Source organism: Bombina bombina, chromosome 5 (assembly GCF_027579735.1).
Source record: "Bombina bombina isolate aBomBom1 chromosome 5, aBomBom1.pri, whole genome shotgun sequence".
Lineage (NCBI taxonomy): Eukaryota > Metazoa > Chordata > Amphibia > Anura > Bombinatoridae > Bombina > Bombina bombina.
Genome location: NC_069503.1, coordinates 271,429,357 through 271,448,202, shown reverse-complemented (window position 1 = coordinate 271,448,202; position 18,846 = coordinate 271,429,357). Strand labels below are relative to the sequence as shown.

Sequence of the window (18,846 nt, the reverse complement as noted above, 5' to 3'; positions counted from 1 at the left end):
TTGATCAGATTTGCAAAGCAGCAACTTGGTCCTCTTTGCATACTTTTACTAAATTCTACCATTTTGATGTATTTTCTTCTTCTGAAGCAGTTTTTGGTAGAAAAGTACTTCAGGCAGCGGTTTCAGTTTGAATCTTCTGCTTATGTTTTTCATTAAACTTTATTTTGGGTGTGGATTATTTTCAGCAGGAATTGGCTGTCTTTATTTTATCCCTCCCTCTCTAGTGACTCTTGCGTGGAAAGATCCACATCTTGGGTAATCATTATCCCATACGTCACTAGCTCATGGACTCTTGCGAATTACATGAAAGAAAACATAATTTATGTAAGAACTTACCTGATAAATTCATTTCTTTCATATTAGCAAGAGTCCATGAGGCCCGCCCTTTTTTGTGGTGGTTATGATTTTTTTGTATAAAGCACAATTATTCCAATTCCTTATTTTATATGCTTTCGCACTTTTTTCTTATCACCCCACTTCTTGGCTATTCGTTAAACTGAATTGTGGGTGTGGTGAGGGGTGTATTTATAGGCATTTTGAGGTTTGGGAAACTTTGCCCCTCCTGGTAGGAATGTATATCCCATACGTCACTAGCTCATGGACTCTTGCTAATATGAAAGAAATGAATTTATCAGGTAAGTTCTTACATAAATTATGTTTTTTCCTTATTTGGACGATATCTTAGGACTTGCTCAGTCTTTACATTCTGCAGAATCTCATACGAATCAACTTGTGTTGTTTCTTCAATGACATGGTTGGAGGATCAATTTACCAAAGAGTTCCTTGATTCCTCAGACAAAGGTAACCTTTTTGGGTTTTCAAATAGATTCAGTGTCCATGACTTTATCGCTAACAGAAAAGAGACGTCTGAAGTTGTTTTCAGCTTGTCGAAACCTTCAGTCTCAGTCATTCCCTTCGGTAGCTTTGTGCATGGAAATTCTAGGTCTCATGACTGCTGCATCGGACGCGATCCCCTTTGCTCGTTTTCACATGAGACCACTCCAGCTTTGTATGCTGAACCAGTGGTGCAGGGATTATACAAAGATATCCCAATTAATATCCTTAAATCCCTATGTTCGATCTTCTCTGACTTGGTGGTTGAATCACCATCGTCTAATTCAAGGGGCTTCTTTTGTTCGTCCAACCTGGACTGTGATCTTAACAGATGCGAGTCTTTCAGGTTGGGGAGCTATATGGGGATCTCTGACAGCGCAGGGGGTTTGGGAATTTCAGGAGGCGAAATTATCAATCAACATTTTGGAACTCCGTGCGATTTTCAGAGCTCTTCAGTTCTGGCCTCTTCTGAAGAGAGAATCGTTTATTTGTTTTCAGACAGACAATGTCACAACCGTGGCGTATGTCAATCATCAGGGTGGGACTCAGTCCTCAGACTATGAAAGAAGTATCTCGGATACTTGTATGGGCGGAATCCAGCTCCTGTCTAATTTCTGCGGTTCACATCCCAGGTGTAGACAATTGGGAAGCGGATTATCTCAGTCGCCAGACGTTACATCCGGGCGAATGGTCTCTTCACCCAGAGGTATTTCTTCAGATTGTTCAAATCTGGGGACTTCCAGAAATAGATCTGATGGCCTCTCATCTAAACAAGAAACTTCCCAGGTATCTGTCCGGATCCAGGGATGTTACGGTGTTACGGACTTCATTTCAATTTTTACGTCACTAGCTCATGGACTCTTGCCAATTACATGAAAGAAAACATAATTTATGTAAGAACTTACCTGATAAATTCATTTCTTTCATATTGGCAAGAGTCCATGAGGCCCACCCTTTTTTGTGGTGGTTATGATTTTTTTGTATAAAGCACAATTTTTCCAATTCCTTGTTTGATGTTTTTGCTCCTTTCTTATCACCCCACTTCTTGGCTATTGGTTAAACTGAATTGTAGGTGTGGTGAGGGGTGTTTTTATAGGCATTTTGAGGTTTGGGAAACTTTGCCCCTCCTGGTAGGAATGTATATCCCATACGTCACTAGCTCATGGACTCTTGCCAATATCAAAGAAATAAATTTATCAGGTAAGTTCTTACATAAATTATGTTTTTGTGCCTTATACCAAATGTTCCATTTTGATTTATATTTACATATATACTGTAAAATTACAGAATTGTTAAAATCGCATCTTTAAATATAAAGTTGTATACATAACTCATTTATTTATATATTATATATTTTTTTCTTTATTGCAGCACCTTCTAAGCCAGCAGCACAAAAGTTTTTCACAGAGTACACACTATCAAGTTGTTGATGATCTTATCTGTACCTTTGATTTTGACTTTGTCGATTGGTCGAAATACAGAAATCAAATGAAAAGGTAAATCATTGTTGTGGGTTTGGAACTACTTATGTACTATCGAATGCTCTCATAGTCAGTATTTTGTCTCTAAGATGGAGTAAGGTGAATTCAAAAAGGTTGATTGTTCTGTTGTTTATTTTCCTACCTCCTAGACACAGGGTGTTCAGCCAGGCAGTGAGAAATTTCTCCCTGTGTTGAGATATCACAGACCACACAAGTGAAATGTGGATTTATCCATCAGTCCCCTGGTCTACATTGTGCTGCTCCTTCAGAGATTTTTGGAATATGTACCCCTCTATTATAGGGGAGTTTGTTGTTCCTTACTTTTTGTCCTAGTCCAAACAATTCTGAGGAGAGACTTCTCCATAATTTTGGATGTGGTCAAAACTTTAAATTTCTATTTGCAGGTTACTAAGGATTGTAAAAAACTTCTAGGTTAATTATTTTTCTGGTTCCATAAAGGGGCCAGAAGGCTTCTGCTTTTTCCATTAGTGTTTTTGTTTCATAAAGCTTACATGGAGGTGGGTCAGTCTTCTTCTAAATGGAATACTGCCCTTTCTACCTAATTAGTTTCTACTTCATGGGCCTTTAAAGGGATAGGAAAGTCAAAATTAAACTTTAAAAATAACATGATCTATCTGAATATTTTGACACTTTAAATCCACTTCTATTTTCAAATCTACTTTGTTCTCTTGGTATCTATGGATTAAATAAAATATGGTGTTTGCACATATTTGTCTTGTGGTTGAATGACGTGATATTCAGCTAGCTCTCAGTAGTACATTGCTTCTCCTTCAGCCAAGGAAATCAAGGGAATTAAGCAGATTTAATAATAGGAGTAAATTAGAAAGTTGTTTAAAATTGTATGTTTCATAACCCTTTTAAGAATAAGGCCAGGCAGTTTTTTCTGTTCTGCCTTACATACTTTTTCTAAATTTTACCATTTTGATAGGCAAGTTCTTCAGGCAGCTGTTTCTGGGCATTATTATTGTGTGTATGTATATGTATGTATGTGTGTATATATGTATATATATATATATATATATTTCTTTCATGTAATTAGCAAGAGTCCATGAGCTAGTGACGTATGGGATATACATTCCTACCAGGAGGGGCAAAGTTTCCCAAACCTTAAAATGCCTATAAATACACCCCTCACCACACCCACAATTCAGTTTTTACAAACTTTGCCTCCGATGGAGGTGGTGAAGTAAGTTTGTGCTAGATTCTACGTTGATATGCGCTCCGCAGCAAGTTGGAGCCCGGTTTTCCTCTCAGCGTGCAGTGAATGTCAGAGGGATGCGAGGAGAGTATTGCCTATTTGAATGCAGTGATCTCCTTCTACGGGGTCTATTTCATAGGTTCTCTGTTATCGGTCGTAGAGATTCATCTCTTACCTCCCTTTTCAGATCGACGATATACTCTTATATATACCATTACCTCTGCTGATTCTCGTTTCAGTACTGGTTTGGCTTTCTACAAACATGTAGATGAGTGTCCTGGGGTAAGTAAATCTTATTTTCTGTGACACTCTAAAGCTATGGTTGGGCACTTTGTTTATAAAGTTCTAAATATTTGTATTCAAACATTTATTTGCCTTGACTCAGAATGTTCAACTTTCCTTATTTTTCAGACAGTCAGTTTCATATTTGGGATAATGCATTTGAATTATTCATTTTTTCTTACCTTCAAAAATTTGACTCTTTTTTCCCTGTGGGCTGTTAGGCTCGCGGGGGCTGAAAATGCTTCATTTTATTGCGTCATTCTTGGCGCGGATTTTTTTGGCGCAAAAATTCTTTTCTGTTTCCGGCGTCATACGTGTCGCCGGAAGTTGCGTCATTTTTTTGACGTTATTTTGCTCCAAAAATGTCGGCGTTCCGGATGTGGCGTCATTTTTGGCGCCAAAAGGCATTTCGGCGCCAAATAATGTGGGCGTCTTGTTTGGCGCTAAAAAAATATGGGCGTCGCTTTTGTCTCCACATTATTTAAGTCTCATTATTTATTGCTTCTGGTTGCTAGAAGCTTGTTCACTGGCATTTTTTTCCCATTCCTGAAACTGTCATTTAAGGATTTTGATCAATTTGCTTTATATGTTGTTTTTTCTATTACATATTGCAAGATGTTCCACGTTGCAACTGAGTCAGAAGTTACTTGAGGAAAATCACTGTCCGGGGCTGGAGCTACCAAGCTAAGTGTATCTGCTATAAATTTTTGGTACCTGTTTCTCCAGCTGTTGTTTGTATTGCATGTCATGACAAACTTATTAATGCAGATAAAATTTCCTTTAGTACTGTTATATTACCTGTTGCTGTTTCGTCAACATTTAATTTTCAGAGTGTTCCTGATAAACAAATTTTATTTTTTAAATCCATTTAGAAGGCTATGTCTGTTATTTCTCCTTCTAGTTTACATAAAAGTCTTTTAAAACTTCTCTTTTTTTCAGATGAATTTTTAAATGAACATCATCGTTCTGATAATGGTTCTTCTGGTTCAGAAGTTTCTGTCTCAGAGGTTGATGCTGTTAAATCTTTTTATTTGTTCAAGATGGAATTTATTCGTTCTTTATTTAAAGACGTATTAATTGCTTTAGATATAGAGGATTCTGGTCCTCTTGATACTAAATCTAAACGTTTAAATAGGTTTTTTTTTTAAATCTCCTGTATTTATTCCAGAAGTGTTTAATCTCCCTGATGCTTTTTCTGAAGTAATTTCCAGGGAATGGAATAATTTGGGTAATTCTTTTACTCCTTCTAAACGTTTAAGCAATTATATTCTGTGCCATCTGACAGATTAGAGTTTTTTGGGACAAAATCCCTAAGGTTTGGGGCTGTCTCTATTCCTGCTAAAATGTACTACTATTCTTACGGCAGATAGTACTAAATTTAAGGATCCTTTAGATAAGAAAATTGAATCCTTTCTAAGAAAAGTTTACTTATGTTTAGGTAATCTTCTTAGACATGCTATATTTTTACCGGATGTTGCTGCAGCTTCATCTTTTTGGTTAGAAGTTTTAGCGCAACAAGTATCAGTTCATAATTTTATGGCATTATTTTTATTCTATAACATGCTAATAATTTTATTGGTGATACCATCTTTTGATATTATTTGAGTTGATGTCAGGTATATGTCTCTAGCTATTTTAGCTAGAAAAGCTTTATGGATTTAACTTGGAATGCTGATACGTCTTCTAAAGTTAACTTTGTTTTTCCCTTTCTTTCCAGGGTAATAATCATTTTTTCGTTCTTTTTCTCATAATAAGGAGCAAAAGCCTGATCCTTCATCCTCAGGAGCGGTTTCAGTTTGGAAACTATTTCCAGTTTGGAATATATCCAAGCCTTATAGAAACCTATAGTCAGCTCCTAAGTACCCATGAAGGTGCGGCCCTTTTTTCCAGTTCAGCTGGTATAGGGCAGATTACGTTTTATTCAAAGGAGTTTGGATCAATTCCGTTCTCAAACTCTGGTTTCAGAACATTGTTTCAGAAAGGTACAGAATTGGCTTCAGTTAAGGCCTCCTGCTAAGAGATTTTTTTCTTCCCGTGTCCCAGTTAACACAGCAAGGCTCAGCATTTCTGAGATGTGTTTCAGATCTAGAGTTGGCTGGAGTAATTATGCCAGTTCCAGTTCTGGAACAGGGGCTAGGGTTTTATTTTATCTCTTCATTGTACCAAAGAAGGTCAATTCCTTCAGACCAGTTCCGGATCTATCAATATTGAATCGTTATGTATACCAACATTCAAGATGGTTACTGTAGGACTATTCTGCCTTTTGTTTAGCAAGGGCATTTTATGTCTACAATAGTTTTGCAGGATGTGTATCTGCATATTCCGATTCATTCAGATCACTTTTAGTGTCTGAGATTCTCTTTTTAGACAAGCATTACCAGTTTTGAGCTCTACTGTTTGGCCTAGCCTCAGTTCCAAGAATTTTTTTCAAAGATTCTCGGTGCCCTTCTTTCTGTATTCAGAGAACAGGGTTTTTGTATTTCCTTATTTGGACGATTATCTTGGTATTTGCTCAGTCTTCTCATTCAAAGAATCTCATGCGATTCGACTTGTGTTGTTTCTTCAAGATCATGGTTGGAGGATCAATTTACCAAAAAGTTAATTGATTCCTCAGTCAAGGGTAATCTTTCTGGGTTTCCAGATAGATTCAGTGTCCATGACTCTGTCTTTAACAGACAAGAGACGTCTAAATTGTTTTCAGCTTGTCGAAACCTTCAGTCACAATCATTCCCTTCGGTAACCTTATGCATGGAAATTCTAGGTCTTATGACTGCTGCATTGGACGCAATCCCCTTTGCTTGTTTTTCACATGCGACCTCTTCAGCTCTGTATGCTGAATCAATGGTGCAAGGATTACACAAAGATATTTCAATTTATATCTTTAAAACCGATTGTTCGACACTCTCTAACGTGGTGGACAGATCACCATCGTTTAATTCAGGGGGCTTCTTTTGTGCTTCCGACCTGGACTGTAATTTCAACAGATACAAGTCTCACAGGTTGGGGAGCTGTGTGGGGATCTCTGTCGGCACAAGGAGTTTGGGAATCTCAGGAGGTGAGTTTACCGATAAATATTTTGGAACTCCGTGCAATTTTCAGAGCTCTTCAGTTTTGGCCTCTTCTGTAGAGAGAATCGTTCATTTGTTTTCAGACAGACAATGTCACAACTGTGGCATACATCATCAAGGAGCGACTCACAGTCCTCTGGCTATGAAAGAAGTATCTCGAATTTTTTTGGTTTGGGCGGATTCCAGCTCCTGTCTAATCTCTGCGGTTCATATCCCAGGTGTAGACAATTGGGAAGCGGTTTATCTAAGTCGCCAAACGTTGCATCCGGGCGAATGGTTTCTTCACCCAGAGGTATTTCTTCAGGTTGTTCAAATGTGGGAACTTCCAGAAATAGATCTGATGGCGTCTCATCTAATCAAGAAACTTCCCAGATATCTGTCCAGATCCCGGGATCCTTAGGCGGAGGCAGTGGATGCATTATCACTTCCTTGGAAGTATCATCCTGTCTATATCTTTCCGCCTCTAGTTCTTCTTCCAAGAGTAATCTCCAAGATTCTGAAGGAATGCTCGTTTGTTCTGCTGGTAGCTCCGGCATGGCCTTACAGGTTTGGTATGCGGATCTTGTCCGGATGGCCTCTTGCCAGCCGTGGATTCTTCCGTTAAGACCAGACCTTCTGTCGCAAGGTCCTTTTTTCCATCAGGATCTCAAATCCTTAAATTTTAAGGTATGGAGATTGAACGCTTGATTCTTGGTCAAAGAGGTTTCTCTGACTCTGTGATTAATACTATGTTACAGGCTCGTAAATCTGTATCTAGAGAGATATATTATAGAGTCTGGAAGACTTATATTTTTTGGTGTCTTTCTCATCTTTTTTCTTGGCATTCTTTTAGAATACCGAGAATTTTACAGTTTCTTAAGGATGGTTTAGATAAGGGTTTGTCTGCAAGTTCCTTGAAAGGACAAATCTCTGCTCTTTCTGTTTTTTTTTCACAGAAAGATTGCTATTCTTCCTGATATTTATTGTTTTATACAAGCTTTGGTTCGTATAAAACCTGTCATTAAGTCAATTTCTCCTCCTTGGAGTTTGAATTTGGTTCTGGGAGCTCTTCAAGCTCCTCCCTTTGAACCTATGCATTCATTGGTCATTAAATTACTTTCTTGGAAAGTTTTGTTCCTTTTGGCCATCTCTTCTGCCAGAAGAGTTTCTGATTTATCTGCTCTTTCTTGTGAGTCTCCTTTTCTGATTCTTCATCAGGATGAGGTGGTGTTGCGAACTTCTTTTGAATTTTTACCTAAAGTTGTGAATTCCAACAACTTTAGTAGAGAAATTGTGGTTCCTTCATTATGTCCTAATCCTAAGAATTCTAAGGAGAAATCATTGCATTCTTTGGATGTTGTTAGAGCTTTGAAATATTATGTTGAAGCTACTAAGTCTTTCCGAAAGACTTCTAGTTTATTTGTTCTCTTTTCCGGTTCTAGAAAAGGCCAGAAACCTTCTGCCATTTCTTTGGCATCTTGGTTGAAATCTTTAATTCATCTTGCCTATGTTGAGTCGGGTAAAACTCCGCCTCAGAGGATTACAGCTCATTCTACCAGGTCAGTTTCTACTTCCTGGGCGTTTAGGAATGAAGCTTCGGTTGATCACATTTGCAAAGTTGCAACTTGGTCCTCTTTGCATATTTTTACTAAATTCTACCATTTTGATGTATTTTCTTCTTCTGAAGCAGTTTTTGGTAGAAAAGTATTTCAGGCAGCAGTTTCAGTCTGAATCTTCTGCTTATGTTTTTTATTAAACTTTATTTTGGGTGTGGATTATTTTCAGCAGGAATTGGCTGTCTTTATTTTATCCCTCCCTCTCTAGTGACTCTTGTGTGGAAAGATCCACATCTTGGGTAGTCATTATCCCATACGTCACTAGCTCATGGACTCTTGCTAATTACATGAAAGAAAACATAATTTATGTAAGAACTTACCTGATAAATTCATTTCTTTCATATTAGCAAGAGTCCATGAGGCCCACCCTTTTTGTGGTGGTTATGATTTTTTTGTATAAAGCACAATTATTCCAATTCCTTATTTTATATGTTTTCGCACTTTTTTATCACCCCACTTCTTGGCTATTCGTTAAACTGAATTGTGGGTGTGGTGAGGGGTGTATTTATAGGCATTTTAAGGTTTGGGAAACTTTGCCCCTCCTGGTAGGAATGTATATCCCATACGTCACTAGCTCATGGACTCTTGCTAATATGAAAGAAATGAATTTATCAGGTAAGTTCTTACATAAATTATGTTATATATATATATATATATATATATATGTGTATATATATATATATATATATATATATATATATATGTGTGTATATATATATATATATATATATATATATATATATATATATATATACACACGAGTAGTGAAGAATCTAAACGGATGGGTTCCGTATCCAGAAAAAACTTCATTGATTTAATTTTGAGACCTGGAGGATTTTAATTTCAGTTTTTTTATCTCCCCCCATAATTTTAATGACTTTTATTTATTTATATATATATATATATATATATATATATATATTTATATATATATATATATATATATATATATATATATATATATATATATATATATATATATAAACAAAAAACACTTCACATCAGCAATCACCTGGTGCACTGCTAAATAAACATGCAGTAACGAGTAATGAAGAATCCAAATGGATGGGTTCTGTATCCAGAAAAAACTTCACACAGCAGGCATGTCAGGAATTAGTAATCCGTTTAATGTGTAAACAACCAAACGTTTCAGCCCTCACATGGGCTTTTGTCAATGGTAATCAGAAACCAGGACGGACATGTATATATTCATTTATATTTCCTTCTTAATATAAGGAGAGTCCACAGCATCATTCCTTAGTGTTGGGAAATACTGAACCTGGCTTACCAGGAGGAGGCAAAGACACCCCAGACAAAGGCTTAAATACCCCCCCTCCTTCCCCCAGTCATTCTTTGCCTTTCGTCACAGGAGGATGGCAGAGAAGTGTCAGATTTTGGGGTAGTTCCTTAGGAAGGGTATCTGCCCTTCGATATGGGACTGGAGTTTTAGGTAGTCTTGTAAGCCTCTCAGTGAGAGCATTGACGAAAGTTAGGGTCTGGAGATGCAGGGAGAGTCTTTATGCAAACCCATCCAGACTGCCTGCTTACAGATCCTAAGCAATCAGTGTTGACTAGTTTCACTGCCTGCTTGTTTTCTCACTCAAGTCCATGTCAGGAGCGATGCTACAAGACTGTCACACTTGAGAGGCTGTGTTTCTGTTCCACAGCATGGATTCTGGTAAGATCGTTTCAATTTTTTACATATGTTGAAAATGCTAGAAGACAAGGGTCACAGTGTGGCTCCTTTTATCTTAATAGAATCATGGGTTAGTATCTCCTGAGGGGGATTATTGAACAGTGGGGATTAATCAAATGTGATGCTTTGATTTTATGCTGCTTATGTGTGAGATTTTATTAGGCTCCCTCTGCCCTAAGGAAATCAGGGTCTGTAGCATTGCTGTTTCGAAGTCTTCCACTAGATTAAGTAGTGCTTGCGTAATTTTCTCCATGTTCCTGTTGACATACAATTTTGTGGTGTAGGCCACACAGAGTTCTCTCACCGGTTACCTAAATTGATCGAAGAGCATAGGTCAGGAGAAAGCTGGCAGAGTATGTTTCTTTATTACGATAGTTCTGTAGCCGAGTATTAATTTCAAATAAATTGTTAGATTAGCACATATAATGCAAGATAAAATGAGGAGCTCTTCCAGCACATGTCCTGCCGCTTCGACCTCAGGCTCCGCCCCTCGTCATTTATGTCATTTAAAGTGAAGGTCAAGTCTGGCGTAGTGGTTAACAGTTTTAAATAGCTTCGGTAAATTAAGTATGATGTTCATTCATGAAATTCTTTGTAACTAATATTAAAAGATTTATTTTTAACCTTTTAAATCGGCTCCCTGTCAGTTTTTTTTATCTGCCCGCCATATTGCCGTTATTGATTGACAATTCTTTGATCCAATCTATTACCTACCCCCGTGGAGTCCAGACCCTTTTCTGTAGCGTCATTACAACGTTTTGCGCATGCCTTAAACCAATGAGAGCATCATCATCGTCATGCTCGTTCAAGCAACGCGCATGCGTAGTCCGCTCATTATTTTGGATACATTGAATTATTAAACGCATGTGCTACTGAGTGGAAGATACGCATGCGCATTTAAAATAGGCTGTTGTGAACGAGCGTAGTCCGCTTGTAGGAACGAAAGCGACGTCACTGCGGAGAAATGCGGAAGTGTGGTAGGGGAGGAGCTAATTGCGATAACGGAGGTATTTCTTCTATAAGATACGACGAGTCCACGGATTCATCCTTTACTTGTGGGATATTATCCTCCTGCTAACAGGAAGTGGCAAAGAGCACCACAGCAGAGCTGTCTATATAGCTCCTCCCTTGACTCCACCCCCCAGTCATTCTCTTTGCCTACTCTAAGTACTAGGAAGGGTAAAGTGAAAGAGGTGATAAAATGTTAGTTTTTATTTTTTTTAAGAGTTTTTTTATTTTAAATGGTACCGGTGTGTACTATTTTCCCTCAGGCAGCAGATGGATGAAGACTTCTGCCTGGAGGCTGATGATCTTAGCAGTTGTCACTAAGATCCAGAGCACTTCCCACAGAATCGCTGAGGAGTACTTAAACTTCAGTGTGAGGAACGTTTTTCATGCTATAAGCAGTGAGGTATGTTCAGTCATTTTTTTCTGGAGAGACTGGTATTTCAGAATTGGCTGACAGTATCCCCATGAGGGAAAGGGTAAGCAGTAATCCTAAAAGATATAGAGGGGTATTACTACTAAACTTGCATTTATGAGTTTTGAATGTTTGTGGGCAAACGTTTATTTAACTGGGAGTGCTGATAACGATTTTATGAGGAACGTTTTTCATGCTTAGAGGGTACACATGGCTTCTTTTTGGGTTTAGGAACCCACATGGCTAGTTTTAGATCGCTCTGGTGCGGTTCATTTGGGCTGAGAGACATCAAGTGAGATGGGCGGGGCCTATTTTCACGCCTCAATTGCACGGTTGTTTTTGACAGGCAAGCTCCAACTCCGGTGGGCCCTTGTGAGCTGTATTGGGCCAAATCGAAGCTTTAACCCGGTTTTACAGACCGCTGTGGCGAGGTGCAGGGGGTGTTTTTTCTTGATTTAAATGTTTATTAATTATCTGTTTTTTTCTAGTAAGGGTTAAGTGTTCCTTTCCTTGTGGGGCAAATGTAGCTGCATAGTTTGGATGCTTATATCATAAAATTGGAACGATTTGATTGTTTTAAAACAGTTTTGAAAAACTTGTATGCTTTTTTTCTCTTAAAGGCGCAGTACCGTTTTTTAAGATTTTTTTTTTTTTCACTTAATAAAGTGTTTTCAAGCCTGTTTGTGGTCATTACTAGCCTGTTTAACATGTCTGACATTGAGGAAAGCCAATGTTCCATGTGTTTAGAAGCCATTGTGGAACCCCCACTTAAAATGTGTCCCTCATGTACTGAAAGGGCCTTAAATTGCAGAGAACATATTTTAGCTGATAAAAGTATGTCGCAGGATGATTCTCAGTCAGAAGAGAATCAGGTTATGCCATCTAATTCTCCCCAAGTGTCACAACCGTTAACGCCCGCACAAGCGACGCCAAGTACTAGTGCATCTAATTCTTTCACCCTGCAAGATATGGCCGCAGTTATGTCTACTACCCTCACAGAGGTTTTATCCAAAATGCCTGGGTTGCAGGGGAAGCGCAGTAGGTCCGGTGTGAGTAAATGCTGAGCCCTCTGACGCTTTATTAGCCATCTCCGATGTACCCTCACAATGTTCTGAGTTGGGGAATTGCTGTCTGAGGGAGAGCTTTCTGATTCAGGAAAGATGTTCCATTAAACAGACTCAGATATGACGGCTTTTAAGTTTAAGCTAGAACACCTCCGCTTGTTGCTCAGGGAGGTTTTGGTGACTCTGGATGATTGTGACCCTATTGTAATTCCACCAGAGAAATTGTGTAAAATTGATAGATATCTAGAGGTTCCTATTTACACTAATGTTTTTCAGGTCCCTAAGAGGATTTCGGACATTGTTACTAAGGAGTGGGATAGACCAGGTATTCCGTTCTCTCCCCCTCCTACTTTTAAGAAAATGTTTCCTATATCTGACACCATTCGGGATTCGTGGCAAACGGTCCCTAAGGTGGAGGGAGCTATTTCTACCCTGGCTAAGCGTACAACTATACCTATTGAGGACAGTTGTGCTTTCAAAGATCCTATGGATAAAAAATTCGAAGGTCTAATAAAGAAAATATTTATTCATCAGGGTTTTCTTCTGCAACCTATAGCGTGCATTGTTCCTGTAACTACTACAGCTGCTTTTTGGTTCGAGGCTCTAGAGGCGGCGCTTAAGGTTGAGACCCCATTAGATGATATTCTGGACAGAATTAGGGCTCTCAAGGTAGCTAATTCTTTGATTACAGATGCCGCTTTTCAACTGGCTAAATTAGCAGCAAAGAATTCAGGTTTTGCCATTTTAGCGCGTAGAGCGTTATCGCTTAAGTCCTGGTCAGCTTTTAGCTATTCCTTTCAAGGGTAAGACTCTATTCGGACCTGAACTGAAAGAGATCATTTCCGACATCACTGGAGGAAAAGGCCATGCCCTTCCTCAGGTTAAGACAAATAAGATGAGGACCAAACATTATCGTTTTCGTTCCTTTCGAAACTTCAAAGGTGGTCCCCTGACCTCCTCCCCTGCCGCAAAGCAGGAGGGGAATTTTGCTCAATCCAAGTCAGTCTGGAGACCTAACCAGACTTGGAATAAGGGTAAACAGGTCAAGAAGCCCGCTGCTGCCACCAAGACAGCATGAAGGGGCAGCCCCCGATCCGGGACCGGATCTAGTAGGGGGCAGACTTTCTCTCTTTGCTCAGGCTTGGGCAAGAGACGTTCAGGACTCCTGGGCTTTAGAAATCGTGACCCAGGGGGTATCTTCTAGAATTCAAAGATTCTCCTCCAAGGGGGAGATTTCATCTTTCACTGTTGTCTGTAAACCAGACAAAAAGAGAGGCGTTCTTACGCTGTGTAGAAGACCTATATACTATGGGAGTAATCTGCCCAGTTCCAAAAGCAGAACAGGGGCAGGGGTTTTACTCCAATCTGTTTGTGGTTGCCAAAAAATAGGGAACCTTCAGACCGATTTTTAGATCTCAAGTTCCTAAACAAATTTCTCAGTCCCGTCCTTCAAGATGGAGACCATTCGAACTATTTTACCAATGATCCAGGAGGGTTCCTCAGGTTCGCCTTCCTGGACAAGCATTACCAGTTTGTGGCTCTTCCCTTCAGGTTGGCCACAGCTCCCAGAATTTTCACAAATGTGCTAGGGTCCCTTTTGGCGGTTCTATGGCCGCGGGGCATAGCAGTGGCGCCTTATCTAGACGATATCTTAATTCAGGCGTCAACTTACCAACTAGCCAAATCTCACACGGACATCGTGTTGCCTTTTCTAAGATCTCACTGGTGGAAGGTGAACATAAAGAAGAGTTCACTTATCCCTCTCACAAGATTTCCATTCCTGGGAACTCTAATAGACTCGGTAGACATGAAAATTTTCCTAACGGAGGTCAGAAAATCAAAGATTTTAACCACCTGCCGAGCACTTCATTCCATTCCTCGACCGTCATTGGCTCAGTGTATGGAGGTAATTGAACTAATGGTAGCGGCAATGGACATAGTTCCGTTTGCTCGCTTGCATCTCAGACCACTGCAACTATGCATGCTCAGCCAGTGGAATGGGGACTATGCAAATTTATCTCCTCAGATAAATCTGGATCAAGAGACCAGAGACTCTCTTCTTTGGTGGTTGTCACAGGATCATCTGTCCCAGGGAATGTGTTTCTGCACGCCAGCATGGATCATAGTGACGACGGACGCCAGCCTATTGGGCTGGGGTGCAGTCTGGAATTCCCTGAAAGCACAGGGTGTGTGGACTCAGGAGGAGTCTCTCCTTCCAATAAATATTCTAGAACTGAGAGCGATATTCAACGCGCTTCAGGCGTGGCCTCAGCTGGCTTTGGCCAGATTCATAAGATTCCAGTCGGACAATATCACGACTGTGGCATATATCCATCATCAGGGGGGAACAAAGAGTTCTCTAGCGATGATAGAGGTTTCCAAAATAATTCGATGGGCAGAGACTCACTCTTGCCATCTATCAGCAATCTATATCCCAGGAGTGGAGAACTGGGAAGCGGATTTTCTAAGTCGTCAGACTTCTCATCCGGGGAGTGGGAGCTCCATCTGGATGTTTGCACAATTGATTCATCAATGGGGCACACCAGAATTGGATCTGATGGCATCTCGTCAGAATGCCAAACTTCCTTGTTACGGGTCCAGATCAAGGGATCCCCAAGCAGTACTGATAGATGCTCTAGCAGTACCTTGGTCGTTCAACCTGGCTTATGTGTTTCCACCATTTCCTCTCCTTCCTCGTCTGATTGCCAGAATCAAACAGGAGAGGGCTTCGGTGATTTTGATAGCACCTGCGTGGCCACGCAGGACCTGGTATGCAGACCTGGTGGAAATGTCATCTCTACCACCGTGGACACTGCCACTGAGACAGGACCTTCTCATTCAAGGTCCGTTCCAGCATCCAAATCTATTTTCTCTGCGGCTGACTGCCTGGAAATTGAACGCTTGATTTTATCTAAGCGAGGATTCTCTGAGTCGGTCATAGACACCTTGATTCAGGCTTGAAAGCCTGTCACTAGGAAGATTTACCATAAGATATGGCGTAAATATCTTTATTGGTGTAAATCCAAAGGCTACTCATGGAGTAAGATCAGGATTCCTAGGATTTTGTCCTTTCTCCAAGAAGGATTGGAGAAAGGGTTATAAATTACAGATATCTGCTTTGTCAATTTTGCTGCACAAGCGTCTGGCAGATGTTCCAGACGTTCAGTCGTTTTGTCAGGCTTTGGTTAGAATTAAGCCTGTGTTTAAACCTGTTGCTCCGCCATGGAGTTTGAATTTAGTTCTTAAAGTTCTTCAAGGGGTTCCGTTTGAACCTATGCATTCCATAGATATTAAGCTTCTATCTTGGAAAGTTCTGTTTTTAGTTGCTATCTCTTCGGCTCGAAGAGTTTCTGAACTATCTGCATTGCAATGCGACTCGCCTTATCTTGTTTTCCATTCTGATAAGGTGGTTTTGCGTACCAAACCTGGATTCCTTCCTAAGGTTGTTACTAATAAGAACATTAATCAGGAAATTGTTGTTCCTTCCCTGTGTCCTAATCCTTCCTCTAAGGTGGAGTGTCTATTGCACAACTTGGACGTGGTTCGTGCTTTGAAGTTTTACTTGCAAGCGACCAAAGATTTCCGTCTTCTTTGTTTGTTGTCTATTCTGGAAAGTGTAGAAGTCAAAAAGCTACGGCTACCTCTTTCTTTTTGGCTGAAAAGCATCATCCGTTTGGCATACGAGACTGCTGGACAGCAGCCTCCTGAAAGAATTACAGCTCACTCTACTAGAGCGGTGGCTTCCACATGGGCTTTTAAAAATGCTTCTGTTGAACAGATTTGTAAGGCTGCGACTTGGTCTTCACTTCATACCTTTTACAAATTTGATACTTTTGCTTCTTCGGAGGCTATTTTTGGGAGAAAAGTTCTTCAAGCAGTGGTGTCTTCTGTTTAGGCATCTGTCTTGTCCCTCCCGTTCATCCGTGGACTCGTCGTATCTTATAGAAGAAAAGTAAATTTATGCTTACCTGATAAATTGATTTTTTTTCTATGATACGACGAGTCCACGGCCTGCCCTGTCAATTTCAGACAGATTTTTTTTTTATTTAAAACTTCAGTCACCTCTGTACCTTTTAGTTTCTCCTTTTTCTTCCTGTACCTTCGGTCGAATGACTGGGGGGTGGAGTCAAGGTAGGAGCTATATAGACAGCTCTGCTGTGGTGCTCTTTTCCACTTCCTGTTAGCAGGAGGATAATATCCCACAAGTAAAGGATGAATCTGTGGACTCGTCGTATCATAGAAGAAATCAATTTATCAGGATAGCATAAATTTACTTTTTATATATCTATTTTATTTGAAAATGAATAGTTTTTTAGAAATATAAAATCAGCGACTTTAATACTTCGATGTTAAGCTTTCGATTGGTGTATTGCTATTAGCAAAAATTGACCTTCACTTTAAGCAACTTGACTCTAAGAAGGTGTTGTGTTTGAATATCTGGTGCATGGGCCCTTGCAGAATATGTGCATATTTCACAGAAAACGGTTATAAGTTCTACTAGAAGCACTTTTTGACAATTGAGGTGGACACATGGTGTTGCATAACTTAAACACAGATCATGCTGTCTCCTGGCTTCAACAAGCATTTAAGTAATAGCTTCCTTTATATTCAGCAAAGAAAAGAAGAGTACAGGCACTGCAGTTTTTTTTACATAACACCAAACCAAATAGGGAACCAAGTCACAAACAAGAAAAAGTTTTACATGAGATTTTGGAGGGGAAAAATTAAAGTGTTTCATTACTTTGTACATCCACCAAAAGTCCTGCAATTTATATTAAAAATAAATCTGATGAGTACTTGCACTGTCACATAGGTTTATGTTTTTTCTATTATATATTTGCTTTGAACATTTCTTATCCTCTTAAAATCCAAGGGAAATTGTGTTAAATTTTGATATCTGTTGCAGTCCTGCCTCAAAAGCAGATAATAAATTAAAGCCAACTTGCTGTATTTATCAATGTTAAAAAAAATAGCTTAGAGTTCAGTTGCTGAATCAGTTATAAATGGCTTTATCTTCTACTAGATACGAGTCCACGGATTCATCCTTGTGGGATATTATCCTCCTGCTAACAGGAAGTGGCAAAGAACACCACAGCAGAGCTGTATATATAGCTCCTCCCTTTTCTCCACCCCCAGTCATTCTCTTTGCCTATACTAGTAATAGGAAGAGGTAAAGTGAAAGAGGTGTTAAAATGATAGTTTTTATTTTCTTCAAGCAAGACTTTTTTTATTTTAAATGGTATCGGTGAGTACTATTTTTCCTCAGGCAGCAGATGGAAGAAGATTTCTGCCTGGAGATTGATGATCTTAGCAGTTGTCACTAAGATCCAGATGAGTTCCCACAGAATGGCTGAGGAGTACTAGAGAAGCTTCAGTGTGGAGAACGTTTTTCATGCTACAAGCATTGAGGTATGTTCAGTCATTTATTTCTGGAGAGACTGTGATATTTCAGAACAGGCTGACATAGTTCCCATGAGGGAAGGGGTAAGCAGTGATCCTATAAATAAGAAGGGGTATTACTGGAGACCTGTGTATGAATGATTATGGATGTTTGGGATGTGGACAAGCGCCTACTCTGTTCCCTATGGGCTTGAGGGGGGTGATACCTAGTAACCACCAATAGAAATCAGCTAAATGAACGGGGACCCCCAAGCGCCTACCAACCGGAGGCAAAGGGATATAAATAAGTGTAGCAGTGTGTACAATAAAACCTAATTTATTGCCTATACATATAAAAACTTAATACATACAGTTCATACAATACATGGATCCATGGAAAATTACAATAAATTACAATACATGCAGATTGATAAAACAAATGGTCAAAGTAAAAACAATGGTAAGTTCAAGGAATATAATAAGCCTCCTAAGTATGAAGTGCAGTGGAATTCAGTGATATACAACGATGTGAACAAATGGTGTATACATATAAAAACGTAAAAATGTAAAAATATAAAAATGAAAATGCAAAATGTCAATCAATTCCAAATTAAATGTCAATCAATCCTACACGTGGTGTAAAAAATTAGTGAAAAAATGTAGATTCAAGACTAATGAAAATCCAAAAATAATGAAAAGATTGTAGATGCAAAAATAAGTGAATAAGTCAAACTATAGTCACCCAGATCCTGTGGGATCGAATAGTGGTTGTAAGTGTCCAAAAATACTGTGATGTGGTGAAGCTGGA

At 39.3% G+C, this 18,846-nt stretch overlaps 1 protein-coding gene across 1 annotated transcript in view; it reads left to right on the top strand.

Moving 5' to 3' along the window:
* Window positions 1-18,846, top strand: part of DBF4 (DBF4 zinc finger) — a gene marked incomplete at its 5' end in the record, with an annotated part of 387,026 nt that overhangs the window by 348,401 nt on the left and 19,779 nt on the right. Inside the window, 1 exon segment of the mRNA XM_053713992.1 lies at window positions 2,206-2,330. Within this exon segment, the coding sequence (XP_053569967.1) occupies window positions 2,206-2,330 (125 nt within the window).